Source organism: Lissotriton vulgaris, chromosome 5 (assembly GCF_964263255.1).
Source record: "Lissotriton vulgaris chromosome 5, aLisVul1.2, whole genome shotgun sequence".
Taxonomy (NCBI): Eukaryota; Metazoa; Chordata; class Amphibia; order Caudata; family Salamandridae; genus Lissotriton; species Lissotriton vulgaris.
Genome location: NC_141693.1, coordinates 663,192,281 through 663,211,059, shown reverse-complemented (window position 1 = coordinate 663,211,059; position 18,779 = coordinate 663,192,281). Strand labels below are relative to the sequence as shown.

At 43.1% G+C, this 18,779-nt stretch overlaps 1 protein-coding gene across 9 annotated transcripts in view; it reads left to right on the top strand.

Annotated features, from left to right (window-relative positions):
* The window catches only part of KCNMA1 (potassium calcium-activated channel subfamily M alpha 1), a 1,464,982-nt gene that overhangs the window by 1,060,407 nt on the left and 385,796 nt on the right, over window positions 1–18,779 (top strand). For all 9 annotated transcript variants that reach the window (XM_086922098.1, XM_086922095.1, XM_086922094.1 and 6 more), the window contains exon 17: window positions 14,222–14,308. In XM_086922098.1, the coding sequence (XP_086778224.1) occupies window positions 14,222–14,308 (87 nt within the window). The remainder of the gene's footprint in view (window positions 1–14,221; window positions 14,309–18,779) is intronic.

Sequence of the window (18,779 nt, the reverse complement as noted above, 5' to 3'; positions counted from 1 at the left end):
CTTCTCCTGTGGTACTTTACATAAAAAATATACTTCCTCCTTTTGTAATGGTCGTCCATCTCCCATAAAAAGTATAAATAAATACTCGGCGTATGTGAACCCCAGAATATTTTTTCTTGGTCTTATGCTCATTGCAGGTCAGGCAGCCCATCCTGAGATGGGACAGATTATTCACCTTTTGCTTGTCACAGTAACAGAACCTATCAACAACTTAAGGTTTCTCCCTGATACGACATATTTATTCTGTTGCCCATATCTAAGACACCTCAGAGGTGATCAGTGCAATCTGCCAATAATGCAATTTGAACAAAAGCTCCAGCATTGATCACTCCCCTGACCACATTAATGTGTGGCCCTGGTCTACTGATTCAGGAATGGCTATCTTTTGCTGCCCACCCTATTGTCCTAGGCTTTGAGCTTCTATCTGAAGCATAGGTTTTATATTGAAGAGTAGAGTTGCTTGCCCCCTAAACTGATCTCGGTCCGTGTTATGCTGCTTTTTTCCACTGGCTCTTTTCATGATGCTGTTTACTGCGCTGCACCAGCGCACAAGGGGTCTGTGCTCTTTTTCGGTATGTTTTGCTGACAGCAGAGATCGGAAACGAAGGGCAGTAATTGGCTGTATGTGTTTCCCAACCCTGCTGTCAGGAAAACATGCATTCATTTGGAGATATTTCAACAGGTAAGGTCTGCTCTCAAGATTTTTTTAAAGCGCATTGACTCCTTATGCGCTAGGGGCAGCACAGAAAACGGCACCAAGAGGCGATCCCACTTTTTCCTCGCATATAAGCCCCACATAAACTGCAAACACCACAGCAAGAAAAACAGCACTGTTCAAGCAAAAGAGGACAAGAAACCACAGTGCAGGAGGACAATGCGGCATAAATCCCCAAATAAATCCTCGTTCAGCAACCCCACCCGAACCAGAAGAGATTGGTTCAACTGAGGAACAAAGATGGTAGTGGGCGATGATAAAGAAGGACGCTTCCAGGCTAGACTCCCAGCATGGAGTCATGGGCGCCCAGTGGGAAGAGAGCTGAAAGGGACTCTTGCTACAGCACACATAGATCATAGCAACTCAAGGCAAGCAGAGTAACCAGATTGGAGGACCTTTATGTTGTATGATCAGTATGTGCTTCTCCCAAGAATGCTTTAGTAGCCTGATTCCATGTTACGCGACATGGCACTTAGACCATCTTCCCCTGAGCGTGCATCTAGGGACTGATTCTTTGATACAACCACCTTTTGCTTGTCTGCGCATTGGAAGATGCCCGTTTTCTCAGAGAGCACTAGCAGCTTTGTTATTTTTGCCTGCCAGTAAAAGCAGTGGCATCTAAGCCCGGTTATCCCTTCAGCGCCAGGCTGCTTCTACATTTTGTGCAAAAAATGTCCTTCAGTTCCTCCCATTAATTCACAGAAATGAATTTTCTAATTTGCAGTCCCAATATTTCTGGTCCATAAATTTTCCACACCAGAGATTATAACTAGAGACAGCATAGACTTGCTTTCTCTTTGCTGGTTTTATTTGTAAGATCGCACCATGCAGCCCCTATGCATTTAGCTCAATGGAATATATTTTTTCAATCTACGGGCAGTATGGCTCAGTGAGTTCAGCACTCCAAACTGAGATCTGTGTGCTTCTTGGAGGTCACTGTATCTAATGAATCTTTATTTCTCAAAGAGGAACTGGGTACCATAAGGTTTTGTAACAGTAACACTTGTTATTTACATTGCTTTGAGACAGGAAAAAGCTGACAGTGAGCTATTCATAAAAGGACTAATTAATATCTGCATCAGATCTCTTCTTTAATTGAATAAATAGATCATGAACTGATGCAGATTTGGAGAAAAGTCTGACTTAGTTCCGCTTTTACAATGAAAATATTTGCTTCATGAATAAAGGCATCTAGATTATAAGGCATTACTTGTCACAAGTCATAGTACACAGAAGTGCATTGGCGGAGTAGACCACTGACCACACGGCTGTAATAGCAGAAGGTACCTCATGCTTAAGTTCCTGAACTCTATTGGTGATCAGTGGAAATCAGACTTTAAAGATGATGTGTACAGTGCATCAGAAGAACTGTCCGCAGACTTCTATGATTGGTGGTCCGAGCAAAGCAGACGTTAAAGACTAAGCGTACAGTGCCTCCAACTCATGGTGAAATCTATTACACGCTGGGCCAGCTAAGAAGCAACATGAAGAGGTGTTTGATGATTGATCCTTCTCTTCCAGAAGAAGTTATCACACCTTCTAAATTTGCTTGTTTTCACATTGGACCTTACAAGAAAGTGGTATCTCCAGCCTTCATGTCAACATTCTTCCGCCTTACTGCCCTAAACCATCATGGGTCATGCGTGAGCCTCACGGTGGAAAGTCGATGCTCTTGTTGCTAAAGCTTCAGATGAAACTCAGGAGCAGAGAATTTTTGGTCAGCTTAATTCTTGACTGACATTTTTGATCCCTGCCATTACTACAAATGCCATCACAATGTTCACCTACCAGAAGTCTTTCTAACCTCGGTGCCAACCACTAAAGCAATACCATTGTTGGTGAGCATATAAACTCCTTGTAGAAAAGCCCTTGAAGAATCAGACTTGACATCCGGCCTGCACCTGTGGCATGTTTGGTTACCAGTGAAATGCTCTAGTGGTAATTTCTGAAAAGTGTGCAACAAACAATTCTCTCTGAACAGTGTGGAGACAGGTCAGAGGGTAGGGGGAAGTGGCAGGAGCCAGACTGTATATGTATTCCTTGGCCTTCCGAGTTATGTACATTTGGTATGACCCAAAATAACTTCTGCCACTGTTAAAAACTCCTTGTAGGGCTAAATGGAGGCCAGGTCGCCACCTGCCTTAAAGTTTATTAATGTACTCCTGCAGGCTGGCTGCAGAATTATTCCTCGTCCACTGGTTGCCAACACACTTTCACTTATGTTGCAAATAGATTTCCTTTTGGCGTACAGGATGTCACACTCCTAAATATAATTTGGTGCCTCGGGTGCAGCAAGTTAATAGCTTCAGATACTGCCTGAAAGGACAAGAGCATTTCTGTGCTAGAGGTCTTGTCGATCATATGGATTAAATCTGGCCACTCATCACTTTTTATCCCAAATACCTCATGAATAATCATAGTTATAAATGTATCACTCACCTCCTACCTGTCCTTCCATAACATTTCAGTCACTAGCGACTTTTACGCCAATGCTATAATTCAGGACAATCTTTGATGGCCTCAGCTAGAGAAGGTGAACAGTAAAGGTGCTAATGCAAGTAAGGAAACTTGACCCTCTATTCCCAGTTTGTTAGTAACATATAGCCACAATTTGGGTACAGAGAATCCCTCACAATCATTGGCCCAGGTGCCAGTGTATCTGCCTCATTATATATATTTTAATAAAATACAGTATAGATTTCTGTATTAAATGCAGAAGTTGCTGAGTACATTCCATTTTTAATCGTATTTCAGCATGAAACTAAAGGTGTTTGAGGCCCAGTGATGGAATTTATAATTGCCACAGTCCTGCTTTAAGCCTCTGCAATGCATTATGTATATACATATATATATACATATGTACTTATGCATACATACATATATATATATATATACACAGCGACGGCTCGTGGAGGGAGTTACGGTGGGGCAGGAGGGTGGGGAGGGGGAGGGGCAGGGTGGAGGTTGCTAAAAACCGGCATATGGATAATTGAAGGTAAGTAAACAATTTAATTAATAAAACGAATTTCGTAGCTCGCACTGCATTGCATTTTGCGATGCAAGGCGCACTACGAAATTCGTTTTATTAATTAAATTGTTTACTTACCTGCAATTATCCATATGCCGGTTTTTAGCAACCTCCACCCTGCCCCTCCCCCTCCCCACCTCTTGCCCCACCGTAACTCCCTCCACGAGCCGTCGCTGTATATACATATATATATATATATATATATATATATATAAATATATATATATATATATATATATATATATATATATATATATATATATATATATATATATAGTTGTTACACGTAAAAGTGGATTTTACAAGAAGATTAATGGGTTCAAAGGGCAGTGTGATTATATGCCATCTGAGATGCCATAGCCAGAAAAGTTGCTGTATCGTTAGCTCCCACATCGTAAAGGGAGGTCTTCTCTGTAAGATAAGAGAAGTGTATTACTGGGGTGGCTACATGTTAAACAAAGTGAACACATGAGGACGTATGAACAAGTTCTACTCAAAGTGTGCGCCATGCATATCCCCAAGGTGAGGAATGATCAGCACACTTTAAACTTGGCACATAGTTTTAGAGCAACTTATTTCCACAAATGTTGGCCTTCAGAAGTTAAAGACCCACATTTACAAGTATTACTCAGTATTGCAGTTAAACTCTAACCCACACTGCATTTTGCAAAATCTAATTTAATTTAGAGAAACTTGATTTAAGAACATTTCTATTTCAAATTAACCAATAGTTCATCCTTTCAGGCCAGCTGAGAATGGCCTGACCTCTAAGACCATATGTTAAAGGACACACCAACATCATGCATGGGTTTTCCTTGGATGAGCAGGTTAGACTTACCTGGGGCAGAATAATCTTTCGATCTGGCCATCTCTATGGTTTCCCAAGAACTGAGCTTAGATTCACCAGTTTGTCTAAATCGTCTACACTTCTGCAGCCCTGAACAAAACTTATTAGCCTTATTCTGCTTCTGAAGTCATTTCTTGGTTGGTTTGCAAAAGCTGCAACTAGATGTTATCTTCAAATGCTGAAGTAAACTGAGCTTGAAGGATTATTACTCTTCCAACCTTTACTCCTTGCCACAGTTAGGTGTCTTATCTCCCAATTACTTGCAGCCTGAGCGTGTTATCAAAATAGCACCACATGGCGCAAATCGGTCCGCAGCCTTCCTTACCTCCTTGGAGGAAGTCTAATTTTGCATTGCTTTCCCGGTCCTAGGTCATGATCTGGATTCACCAACTTCTTTTCTCTACCTGAATTGTGGGCACATCTGTAATTTAGATATAACATCCCATTACCTCTTCCTATGGTCAGAACATCAATTGCTGCAGTAAAGGATGCTGACCTTTGCCTTAGCTGATTCTCATTGCATCTTAATTTTCAGTCGTTGCAAGTTTTGTGGTGGGACACAGCACTTCGTGTTCGCTTTGACCCATTATTTATCATTGAAATCCAGCAAAAGCGGTAAAGGACCCTAATGGAAGTTACCCTAAATAAATGCTATAGGTCAGGCTACCTAACCCATTCAAAAATATGGTTCACTTCCCGACTGTGCCTTCCACCATCCCAAGTAAGTTCCCTCCATCAATTCTTCATTTCCATTTCATAGGCTAGGACACTCACGAGAAGACAACTGACCACTTCTTGCACCATTTCTTCCAATGACCCTACGGGGAGAAGTGGAAGAGTGCAAACGTCCAACACGGTCAACCTTCTGAGAACTGTCACTAGAAGAATAGTACATACTGGTGACAGTGGCTGCTCTCTGTTGGCTCTCTGTGCAGTGGTAGGGTAAGGGGCTTGTGTTCACTGGTGACAGTAGCACTTCTCCCCTGGCCCTCAATTAGATGCGGATGGACTGGGCGGATCCACCGATAACGCCAGCATCCCTTTGTAGGCTGGAAGTGTTGGAGCGCTGCTGGGTCAGGCGGACACCAACATCTCTCTTTGACACTTCTCAGTTCAAGCTCTATGTGTAATAGTAGGGGATAGTGTTTATTATCAGCACTCTGCTCACCCGCCTGCCTCTTCTTCTCTGGTATCTCACACAGAACTTCTGATGCCAAAAAAAAGTGCTAGTCAGATAGCTCTGGTGTTGAATCTAATCTTTACCCACATTGGAAACCCCTTCAAAGGACCACTACTTGTCTTGTGAGAAGGAGAGGACACATTGTCTCTCTGTCAGAACCTTTCTTTTCTCCTTTCTTTCTGCTGCACCCAGAGTCACTCTTGCAAGTCGCCATCAAGGAGAGCATCTACTCCGCATTGCCTTCTCTTGATAAACAGTTTGCAGAAGGCAATATTGAAACTGGCCTTACGCTGAAACACGTGCAGTTGCAAGCCAATCAGTGCCATTTCAAGTAGTTGTATCTCATGCATCCATGTGAGTATCAATAGAAACCATATGAAGAAGAAAAAAAAACAATTTGACGAGTCGCACAATTTTTGCCTTGAACGTTTGGAAGTCCTGTGTTCTGTAGCGAATGGTGGTTGTCCATAGCGAACAGAGAGGTGGATTGAACAAAATGCCAATGTTGATCAAGGCGCTTGGCGGAAACTTGGGTCTAGTTACTGAACACAAAGTAAATTATATATTAAAATTCCAGCACTAAATTCTAAAGATGAAGACACACAGTTGGTCGCACCTAGTCCTGTCCCCTTCCATGTATATTTGTTTCTTCAATGTTGTATGTGTTATTTTTTGGTTATCTTTTTGGAGTGATAGATATATCTGTGAGAAACATCATCCTCTCCTGCCCCTCCAACACCCTTCACCCCTACCCCTTCAAGAAGCACCTTATCTAGGTCCCTGTTTGGATCATTTGTAAAGTTCCCTCCTCTCGTCCTGCCATTTTATTTGTCTGTATTCCTCCTGCAGAAAAAAAAACCTTTTTATTTCACAGTCTGGTCTACAGCCACGTTGAATGAAAGGTTTTTTTTTATTTTTGCTTTTGTTTGGTGTCTCAACTAACTCCTTATCCAAGTGTTTGATTCGAGGTTTTTTTTCTTGTTGTTTGCAGAAGCCGAAAGCGGTATGCTCTCCTCGTTACTGTTGCTTTCCTTCTAACCTGAACCCTACCTTCACTCCTCCTTGCTTCAGGACTCATTGTATACAGAGAATTCAGAAGATAACATCTGTGTCTATCTTTTCATACATATATATATATCTGTATCGATAAATACATATGTATGACCCCCCCGGCAGAACAGAGAACTCTTTAGCAATGTTTTTTTGTATTTTTTTTTTTTATATTTTGTTTTTATGACGGATGCACTAACTTCTTTGCAGGATGACAGCCTTAATCGTTCCACTGTACCTGATTCACCAATCTGTTGTGGTGTTTTTTTCAGAATTTCTCCTTTTTTGTGAGAAAAAGTCTGCAAAATATTTGTGTTGTCCATCTTTTTCCACTGTTTGTTTTGTCCTGTAAGAAGGTGGTGTCCTCTGTCTGCCAGCCTCGCTCTGCCATTTTTTTGTCTGCAATGTCCTGTCGGGAGAATGCTTTCCCCCGACCTCCTCCCCTGTGTCCTCCATTAGAGCACATCTTGTATTTTTCTCATATTCTCACCTTGCTGCCGAAAACCCCTTTCCCGCCAAAATGAACAATGAGCATACTGTCTTTGCTTTGCCTCTCCACCGTCCAGCTGGGGCAGTGCCCAATGCAACCCAGGAATTACCCCAAGATAACATTGTAGTTCACTTGTTTACATGTGTATAAATCTTTTTTGATGGACTTTCTTGAGCACGTCTTTTTAAAGTTTTTTTTTTCCTTGACTTGGCATGTCTAGCACATGGTTTTACATACACCATATCACCTGTTTCCACTTTAATCACCCTTAACTTTTTTGTGTATCGTGAAATATAAGGCATGACCTACCCAATTCTTTTTTGTGCGGTTGGGCTATTTTTGGGGGATAATTTGAATCTCAATCTTGACTGCTTCATCTGGTATGAGTTTTCACTCACTGTGCTCAACCATCTCACATGTTTCCACTCTCGCTGCTCACTCATTCCTGCTCCAGCTCTGTGTTGCCTTGCATTGTGCTGGTGTGTGTGTGAAGGTTTGCGTTATCCCTTCTGTGTTGTCTCCACTGCTTGTCTTCAAGCAAACTTGTGGATTGGGGAGGAGAGCTTCCAGACAGTTTGGTATTGACAACGATCCAACTGCAGAGAAGTTACTGCAACACTCGGCCTCATTGGAGATGGTTGCAGATGTAATTTTGGGTTGTCTTGCTTTGGGGCTCATGCTCCTTGTGGTGGTGGCATGCCGCTTGCATAGTCATGTGAAAAGGTGTGGTAGTCAGTGGTGTTGCTTGCTCCCAGAAGGGCGTCTAGGTTTCCATACCAGAACCCTTAATTCGTTCTCTTTTGAGAAAACATAAATCAGTCATGTAGAGCCAGATTGTTCCAGGAAAGGTGTGCTCTAAAATATGGCATCATTTAAAGAACCATACCTGGGAGTAAGCACCATGCAATGTTTTTGAAGTTGGTGGGTGATTGGTGTGATTTTCCTGACTGGTGGGCATGCTCTGTCGTATTGTCTTGTGTATCCTTTATTTGACTTCTTGTTGGGCTTGTAGACATGTAGACTGTTTCGCAGGTTTCACTCTTAGAGCCCAGATGAAAGAAGGCCATGCTGACAAGCCATTGTTCCAATACCTTACACATCTCAGAATAAAAAATGGTTGAAATCCAGGAGCATTGACTGTTTCCCTGAAAGTGCATTAACCACGCTTCCTATACATCAGACACACCCATCTGTTGCATTGATCGGATTGGGATGGAACCACAGTGACACCCAATCACCTTTGACCTTTCATCTGGGCCCAGCATGAAGCAGAGCTGATCAATGTAGCTATTCTAAGTAAATTAGGCATTCACCAGTTTACAATTTATTAATGTTATTTGATTTGTTTCCCATTTTGATGTGTACATATGAATTTATGAACACTGATTTTTATGACATCGTGTTGTATATTACTGCACGTGGAATGGTACATCACATCTACAGTGCCTACGAATTAGAATTCTGTCAAGTTTTACATTTCTTGGCATGCCATGTTTGTGAAGGTTTCTACATTTGTCCCTGCTGGTGTAGACACTGGTTCACCTAGACTGACTTTAAGATCCTGGTGCCTCTTAATCTTCTTGGCAACCTTTCATCCCACAAGGGTTCCCATCCACACCTCATCATGACGTTATCCTATGTCATCACCGTACTTTATTCAATGGGTATAATGCATCCCAAAATCAAAGAAGGGATAAATAGTTGGAGACTTTGACAAAAGACGGAGGGTGAAGTTGTGTGCAATTAGAATACAAAATGTTTCTATCCTGACCACTATATCGATGAGAAGTGTGTCACCGTGCGCAAAAACGAGGCAAATCTGGCTTCTTGCCCAGAGCAGTGAAAGGAAAGGAGCCACAATCAAGTGACCTGACTGTTTAGGTACTATTCAAAAAGGTACATTGTTTGTAAAGGCACGTTTACACTCAATTGTATCTGTTTTATGCCTGCCAGAAATTGACAAAGGAGTTCCTGGCAGGCATAAACCAACATATGTGTGCTGAGATCTCGTCACCGAGTTCTCCGTACCTGTAAATCGCACTTTAAAGATAGTCAAATGGGCTTTCCCAGGCGTTGTTATCCTTGGACACTTCTGAACACCCACAAAGTGTACTCATTCGTTTTTCAAACCTGGAAAGAGTAGTATTTTTCTTTAGCCAAGGTATGGGATGACTCCTTTTCTTGGTGGGAAGTAGAATGGATCACCCCCAGATTTGTTGGGGGTCCAAGGGAAAGAGTTTCTCCATGGAGATAATATTTTCCCCAGGGAAGGAACAAAAGAGTGCATTTGCATAGGGAACCCTTATCCCGTTGTGTTGCGTTCTCTGCTACAGGAACAGGATTCCGCAGGGAATGTCACTTGACCTTCATTGGAGCACACTGGGAAAGTTGCACCTGGTGAAACTGTCCAGGCATGGCTCTGAGGACAATTTTGAATTTAAATAAGTCAGAAAATTATATTCCGGGCATAATATTCATATCCGTGAGAATTGGGCCCATAGAGTATGGCTAATTGCTGGTTTGTTGAAGGTTTCTTTAATCTTAACCTGAGCATGCGCCTTAGCCGCTGTGCACAGTAACCGCTTACCGCAATAAGTGCAGCCAAGCATACTCTGGCCATTTTTAAAGGCCATGCATTATGAGTCCTATAAAAGTGAAAAATACCCATCCGTGGAGGTAGAGGCTCATGTTGGAAAGCCTATGGGACACACCCAATGATGACAAAACAACCAGAAGGTATCTCACTAATAATGTGATTGAAAATCATACTGCCCCAGTAAATTTGATGAAAGTGTAGAAATCGGTAGATGAGGAACACCATTGGATCAAAAAGCACATCATTTAGGACAACAAAGAGCTTCTCGTGATTTCAGAGGGCGGCACACTGAAACCTGGCCTTGAGCACTAGCCAGGAACTGGTTGTGTGCATTCATCACACATAACTAGACTTTAATCCCATAAATCCTGCTGTGCGGTTTTATCTCAGGTGAAATAGAGCCAGCCTGTGAGAGGTGGCATTAACTAAGCAGGTGACTGACATGCAAATGGCTCCTGCTTGCCGTATAAATCAGTTTCAGTGAAACAGTCGATGGAAGCGGGTCTTACCTTGGGATCAGAAAATGACAGGTCTGTTTTTAATGATGTTCTGCTCTGATTGAAATTTCAGGGTGTACGCCAGTAGATGAGCTATACATCAAATTCTGAAGGGTCTTTTAATTTACTATACTTTAAGAAAAAGGGCAAAATATTAACGTGATGCTCCTGAAACCCCTACGGTCAAGGTAACAACCCCTAGAACTACCAAAAAAACAGTAATGGCTATTTTCCAGCACCTCCCATGTAGCTTGTCAATTTCTGGTTCAATTCCTATGCAAAGTATAATTTCTAGATTAGAGATTTTTAAATGTATATTGCAAAATGTATACAAGTGAATGTAAAGCTTGTGTGCCGCTTGTATGGCCAGGAGCTTGGCATCCTTGTCTTGGTCTATAGTCATGCAATTTTACATAGCAACATCAGTTTAAGCTTCTTGGCACTAAATTATCGCAACAGAGATATGTTTGGGTTACATCTACAGATAGTGGCGGCTAGCATGCACCGGGGGTGGTGAGTGGGTGGCACAGAAAATAAAATAAAAAATAAAATGCACTTACCTTCCTGTGCGAGCGTGGCATCCTCCTCGATTGGTCTTCTCTCCTCGAGGCAGGCTCCCGACTCCAGAGCCAATCTTGGTGCTGCTCTCATGCTGTTGACCAGCATGAGAGAAGCACCAGGATTGGAGGAAGCGGCCTCTCTCAGCTCTCTTAAGAGTGCTTGAGGCCTGTGCTTTCTCTACCCCAGCTGTTGAAGACAGCTAGGTTAGAGAAGTAGAGAAGTTTAAAATGCTCATGTCTGGCTGGGCGTAGCAAGATGGCCGGACAAATGGAAATGCGCACTTTAAACATGAATGCACAGCTCCCTGCTGCCACTCAGCAGCAATTGCCCAGGCCAGAAGGGTCAGTTCGGGACGGGTTGGTTGCTGAAAACTAAACGGCAATAAATAAACTTTATTACCATTTTATTTTTCAGCTCTAACCTGGGTCTTTTCTTTGTGGGGCAACACTGCTGCGCTCAAATGGAAGACCCGCCCCTGTTTACAGATTCAAACATACATGTTTTTAATAAGTTCCTAAAGTGCAGCAGGTTAGATTCATCTCATCAATGGAAACAGAGGACATGCAAGATGGTGACTGCTGCAATTAAGAAAGATCTATTAATGAAGTGGACAGGTCTAGATTTGACAGTAGAAATTAAAGGTCTGATTCACAAAGGTAACTTTCGCTTTTGAATAATTTACGCTTATGAGTAAGTTTACTACCTTTGGCATTCACAAAATCCAAGTGCATGTTACTATTAGTAGTAGGTCTGCACCACACTTGTCCAATTTATTCTTAAAAAAGTATTTATAAAAATAATGCATATATTTAATTTAATTATAAAATATTTTAATACCTATTTTTGCATTTAAAAATACGATCTCTGACATATTATAAATGCATTCTCCACTTGCCCTGGGGGCAAACTTAGTAGTCGATAATGCTATTCAGACAAAGCTGATGTGAAGTCAAGATTCCGCCTTCCAGGAGTTATTTTACTGCTGAAGTAAAATGTAAAAGATTGCAAACCAAACAAGACTGCCTAGTGGAGTTTCTATGAATCTGTTGAAACTTTTGGATTACAAACATCTGAAGCAAATATTCCCTCTTTCTGACTATGAAATCAATATTCCTCTCAGGTAACATCGATAAGCATGTTTCCCCCGTACCTCTTTCTCTGGGGACATAGCTATATTTGTATTCTGTTTCAACTGGACGTAAAGTTGAGGGCGGACTCACCGGCTTGGATGGTGTCTACAGTCAGAGCCATGTTCTTTGGATGACTGTATTCTGCCCAGAATTGTTGCTCCCTACCCAATACTGGTTCTCAAACCACACTCCCAGTGGGGATTTCTTCACTCCAAAGGGCCTACAAAGTATTGGCCAGAGTTTCTGCAGGAAATCTTCAATGCTGGCTTTCACCAACTTGCACAACAGCAACTCAAACAGTTTTTCTTTTTGGCACTTGCAGGAGGCCGCACTTCCAGTTTTATGGTGGTCCATTGATACAGGCCTTTCTACTCTTTGAGGCAGGGATTCCTATCCTTTTCCTAGCCTATTCTTTGGTGATTATGGTTAGGGTTAATTAGTTGCAATGTAGTTGTTCTGTACCATTCCCCTGAGTAATAGATAGGGGTCCCGTAAAGTATCTCTTTCTGATTAAATCTGGATAATTATAATGTCAGGTTCAGTGATTTGTGTGTGCATGTAGACCTTCCACTGGGGGATAGTTTTGGGATTACAGGCAAGGAAATATTGACCTTCTCTAGCTGTGGCACCATAATCCTATTCCTGTGTTGGGGGAAGAAGGTCAACATGTTAAATGGTGCATGTCAGTGTCTCCCTCTGCGGCTAGCAGATCACATGATGGTAGCCATAGAACCAGAACACAAGATGGCCGACACCAAACCATGTGTCAGAATACTCATGAGAGCCTCTGCAGATGTTGGGAAAGTTGGAATAGTAGAAAGATGACGATATACTGACATATATAACACCAGATTTCAAGCCACATGCAGAATCATACCATTCAGACGCTTCAAGCAGAATATTAGCAGTTTTCCAGATTTTTTTAAATTGACTCTAGGCCATGTTGAAATGCTGCATAGTGGTTCATAATTAGGTTAAGATGGTTTCAACTCTGGTGGTGCTCTGTTTCACCATCACAGACGCATGCACCAATCCTGGCATGAGACACGAGCGATGGTCACTGCTTTTCACCATCACAATCAAAGCAATGAAGGCACATTTACATATTTTAAGTGTGCTGAACTGAGAAAGTTTGATGCTTGGTCAGGTCCAGAATGTGGGATAGGTCTTTTGATGGCTCCTTTTTGCAGGTAATTTGAGATGTGCACTTCACGTGGGGTAACTCTAGAAAGAGCAAGATATAACTCAGGCTAGAGTGAGGTGCATTGTCAGAGTTGGGTGTGGTGGCACTGCTAAAATATGACACAGCAGACCTGCAGCAAGGTGGGTCCACTCAGCTGTAGCATCAGATGGCACAGGATCAGGGAGTAGAACCCCACTGCAATTTAAATTGAGAGCCTCGGGGATTGGCAGCTAGTAAGAGCTGTACTAAGGTACCGTGGGCTTTAGTTTGCCATGCATATGGTGTAGCAACTGAGAACAGGGTCAGGTGGCTGGATTCACAGGCCCCCTCAACATATTTTGCATGTTGGTGGCTTAAGGTATTGTAACATGTAATGAGTACCTCATGGTGCCTGTAAGATGCTGGGCTTAGAATCCTGCCTCTCTAGGGTGAGTTGCAGCTGCATTTGAGGTAATGATGTTGTCCTGTTGAGGCTTATGCGATGCTGCCTTGTCTTCCAAAGCATGTCAAGTCATTAAGAACAATTGGTTATTAGAAATAGTTGGTCTAACCAAGTAAGTTACAATCCTTTGTCATGAGGTCTGAAAAACAAAAGAGGTATATTAGGATAAGAGCCATCACCTTTTGGTGCATTGCAATATTTGGGGTATGTATACATGACACAAGTAAAAGCAGGTACTCTTTAACCATTGCTCAGCCACAGGCCTTATCTTCAAACACTGCCATTCTTGTGTTCTGGTTCCTTGATATGTAACTTGATGGAAAATCAAATGCATAAAAAAATTAAGAAGTCACATTTTGAAATAGCCTTTTGTGGCTAGAATAGTGGGTCCCCTATTTTTAAGCTAATCAATCGCTCCTTTGCAACCGTGAGTTCATTTTTCTTTTAATAATGATGTTTTGTTTGTGTTTTTTGTTTTGTTTTTCTTCTGGACTTAAAATAGAATATTAATCAATCCTGGGAACCACGTGAAGATCCAAGAAGGGACTTTAGGGTTCTTCATTGCCAGTGATGCCAAAGAAGTCAAAAGGTAATTAAGCGTGGCTTCAATTTCTCTAATTCACATTCTTGTTCCTGCTCTTCTCCCAGTCAGCTCTGACACAGGTAAGGTTGTCTCCGGCTCTCTTCCTGACATGGCTTAAATCCTGGCATGGATCGCCATGCCTCCCAATCTGAGTGCGCTGCGTATAACTACTACTGTGGCTTGGAGTTGGGCATAAGCTCCCTGATTCAAGTTTTGTGTTTCAGTTGTGATGAAGAAACTCAAAACCCTGATGCTGGGCCTGTCTGTTGCACAAATGACTCCCCGGCTCTCACTATGGCACACAGGGACTGGCATTCTAACATAGATAATCCTGACCTCATCTCTGATTCTGGAACTGACCAGTCATCTGCCCTATGCTATCATTTTGGCGCAGATCAATATTTCCGATCCTAGCTCTCTTATGCAGGCACAGACCAATGTCAATGGTGTTTGTTGCATAGCCCAATCAATTACATTGGCATTGATCCATCGCTTTCAAACTTGCTCTCGTTGAAATACAGTTAAGCTCTTCTGACTTTGAATTTCCTTCACATTCCTGTCATTTGTATCCTCACAAATACTACCCTGAATTATTTTGATTCTCATATAAGCCACTCTTTATTTGAGTGTGCTATACACATAGACCACCCTCATCAATTTGGCATTCTTTAATACATCACTCTTTCTCTGTTTGCCATTCTCCCACACATAATGTTTCTTCTGATTTTGTTTTTCACTTACACCACGGCTGAATATGTTTATCATTCTCATGTACTTTATCCTGCATCTATTTTCTATTTCCCCACACATCACCCTACTTCGGATTTTGATTTTCACATACATCAGCTTATATCTGTTATTCTCACATACATTGCCCTGCATCCGTTTGCCATTCTCACATATATCACCCCACATCTGATTTTGATTTTTGCATACATCACTCTATATCTGTTTGCCTTTCTCACATACTTCACAGTGCGCCTGATTTTGATTTTTCCATACACTACTTTTTATTTTACTGCCTATATCTCTTGGCTCACCCTGCATATGTCGCATTGTGCCTGGTTGTCACTCTCTTACAGATCACTGTCATCAGGAATAAAGTAAATTAAGATGATGCAACAAATGCTGGTTCCGCAAAAAAGCTACTTTTAAACCCCCATTCTCAACTAATGATCATGCCTAAACCTTGTTAATTTAATCTTACCGTAAAGAAGCTGGAGGAAACAGATGGAAGGGTTTCCTTGAGAGCACAAGGCGAATCCCAACAGTAGCACCTGGGGGTCTTTGAATATGTTGGGGCTTAATACATGCCAGGATTTCACACAGTTTGTTTTCAAAATGTGCAGTGATAGTTTTCCATGTGTTAAAAATTACCTCCATTGTGCCAGCAGAGCGATGGGTGCTCCTTATGCCTAGTATGTCATGCAGTATTCCAGTACCAGCATTTTGTCATTGACACTGCACATATAGGGGCCTATTACGATGGAGGATTTTCCGCATCCTCCGGGCCGGCGGAAGCCACCGCCGGCCCGGAGGATGCGGAAAATCCTCTGCGGACCCACCAAAGACCCACCGCCACATTAGGATGGCTGGTGGGTCCTGGTTTCCGTCCGCCGCTTTTCTGCCGCGGTTGGCTTACAACCACGGCGGAAAAGCTCTAATATGGTGACAGTGTCTCTCAGACACCGTCAGTCATATTAGGAGGGCCTGTGAAACATGCTTTTCCGCGGCGGGTTTTCCGCCGTGGAAAAGCATGTGTTAACTTCACTGTGGGGGCCCGTTGCGGGCCCCCTGGGTGAAGGGGGGGTGGGGGGTGCACATGGGGGGTACCTATGGTACCCCCCTGCATTTGTATGCAGAAATCGGCAGGCACCGCACGGTGCCTGCCGCTTTCTGCCTACAAATGCAAAGTATGCATTTTTACCATTGCGGCGGATGCAGCTTGAAGCCGCACGCGCCGCAATGGTAAAAATAGAGGATGTGACCGCCAGGGTGGCGGTCACATCCTAATTGCACAGGAGGGAACTCCACAGACCATGCAGAAGTTCCCTCCTACTCTATGGTGGCGGACGGACTCAGGTCCGTCCGCCATCATAATCGGCCCCTTAATGTGGATCTCCTGTATGTCAAAAAGTTACCTTCAGTATTTCAGACCCATCATTTTATCATGTTTTGCTACCTCCAACCCACCCCCTCAGTCCCAATATGCTGTGGCTGCCCTCTCTGAGGCAAATAATTACCTCCACTTTTCTAGCACCAATATTTTGAATGACCTCCCTTATGCCAAAAATTACCTCCCATGACCCTGCACTAGATTTTGCTATGGGTGCCCCATGCCAGCATATCCCCCAGTATGCAAGTGCCAGCATTTTTCCAAAGGGGGCCCTTGCCAAGAATGATGTCTAGTATGTCAGGACCTGCATTTTGCCATAGGTGTCCTTCCATATGCCAATAATAATCTCCAGTATGCCAGTGGCAGTATAGTACCCTGGGTTCCACCGTAAGCCTAGAATGATATTGATTATGCCATGGCTAACGGCAGACTCAGAATCATAAAACACACAATCGAAAACACTCTTACTCACTCGCACTCTCTCACTCATAATCACTCCCCCTAACACTCAATCTCTTACTCTAACTCACACTCTCTTATTTACTCTCACTCTCACTCATTCTCACTCCCACTCACTGTTATTCACATTCAAACATACTCATAATCACTGCTTCAAATTCTGTCAAACACCCTTTCACAATCTCTGACACTAGGCCTGGTGCAACTGCACCTGCTGCATCATTGATAGCTGAACCCCTGACTCACTTCCACTCTCTTTCACTCTTTCCATTCACTCACTCCTCCTAACACACGCATACTCCTTTGAACGCCCTTTCACTTAGTCATACATTCTCTCAAACTCAGACTCACATTCACTTTTGCTCTCATTAACAGTCTCAAAGACACACTCACGCTTACTCAGTCTCACTCACCCTCAGTCACCCACATACACACACATGCAACTTTTTTTTTACTTATCTTACATCCTTTGTTGGCAAGCTGGGGGCTCTGTGGCCGCAGTAGAACAGAAATCTGGCACTGGTCGTTGACCAGCAAGCCATGGTTCTCAACGAGGCGTCAGGCAGAGCAACAAGGCCAGGTTTGAAAATGGGAAGACCCACCTGAATCCCTCTCCCGGCTTCTTGATCGGATTGGAAGCACAGCCCTATAAGAAGCTGGGGCAGTGCTGGGGGTCCTTTTCCTGCTGTTCTGTTTGGCTTCCTGTTGGCATCAGTGATGCACTGATGTGCTCCCTGACAGCTACATTTTATCAGAAGTACTGTGCTGCCTGAGCCATGTGCAGTGTGTCTGATAAATAAAATGGAGTGGGCCTGAATGAGGGGTTCGTAGTTGAACTACTCCCCTCAGACATATCCAGTCTACACATCCACCTAAGGTGTTGTGTTTTTGAATAGCACTCTGTAGCTGGACTGTGCCTCACACCCTCTTCTCCTCCTGTCACCAGCAGCCGGGAGACAAGGTCGAGAGGGCTGGCAGTGTTCATGGAAACACAAAATTGTGTTTTCATGAACACCATTCTGGTAAATAATTAGCAGCTGTGGTGCATCAAAGCCAGCAGAGCATTGGCCTGAAGCCCCTAAAAAGAGCCGCCACTGAACCGAATAACCAACGATAACCGATAACCATTGAACTAACCACTAACCCTGGGTCCTGGAGCAGCATGCTGCCTAGCATAAAGCACTTCAACAAATCGTGAGAGGTGCGAAGCGCCAAACAAATCCACGAACAATAAAATGAAATAAAATACTTATCCAGTATTAGGGGTGTCTTTCATAGATTCACATGCCTGAATCATTCCCCGTCGTCGAGACGGGAGCCTCCGGTACATAAAAAAGTAATGTCCTATAGACATACATAGAGAAAAAGGGTCTAAGGGCCTCCCCTTAGTAGCCTTTCCTTGTCCTTATGTAAAAAGGACCAAACTCTCACAGTCAGCCAATCAGCTCCGACCTCCCTCTAGAACCTTCCTGGGAGGAGCCTCAGTCCCTCAGATTTTCTGCCGCATGTTGTGCTAGGGAGTCTCCAGCCTGAGCTCTCCTCAGGATTCCTTCAACTTCAACAAACTTTCTTTGAAAGTGATATCTGAACCCTCAACTCTTCAAGGATTACCTCACTACACTGTCTTGGCAGTAAGTGTTTTCTTTCCACTGCTTCTTCCATGTCGGAATCAAAGAAGAAAGCCCTTTTCAGGGCCTGCTCTTCCTGTGGGAAGAAAAGGATCCATGTGGATGATCAGCACGACCTGTGCTTGTATTGCCTTTACCCGGACCATGTCTCAGACAAATGCAAGATTTGTAGGTCTTTTCCTAAAAAGACCGTGAGAGATAGGGAAGGTCGCCTTTTTATTTGGCTTGACAGGCTTAAGGACAGAGACAATCTGGACTCCTCTGTGAGCAGTGT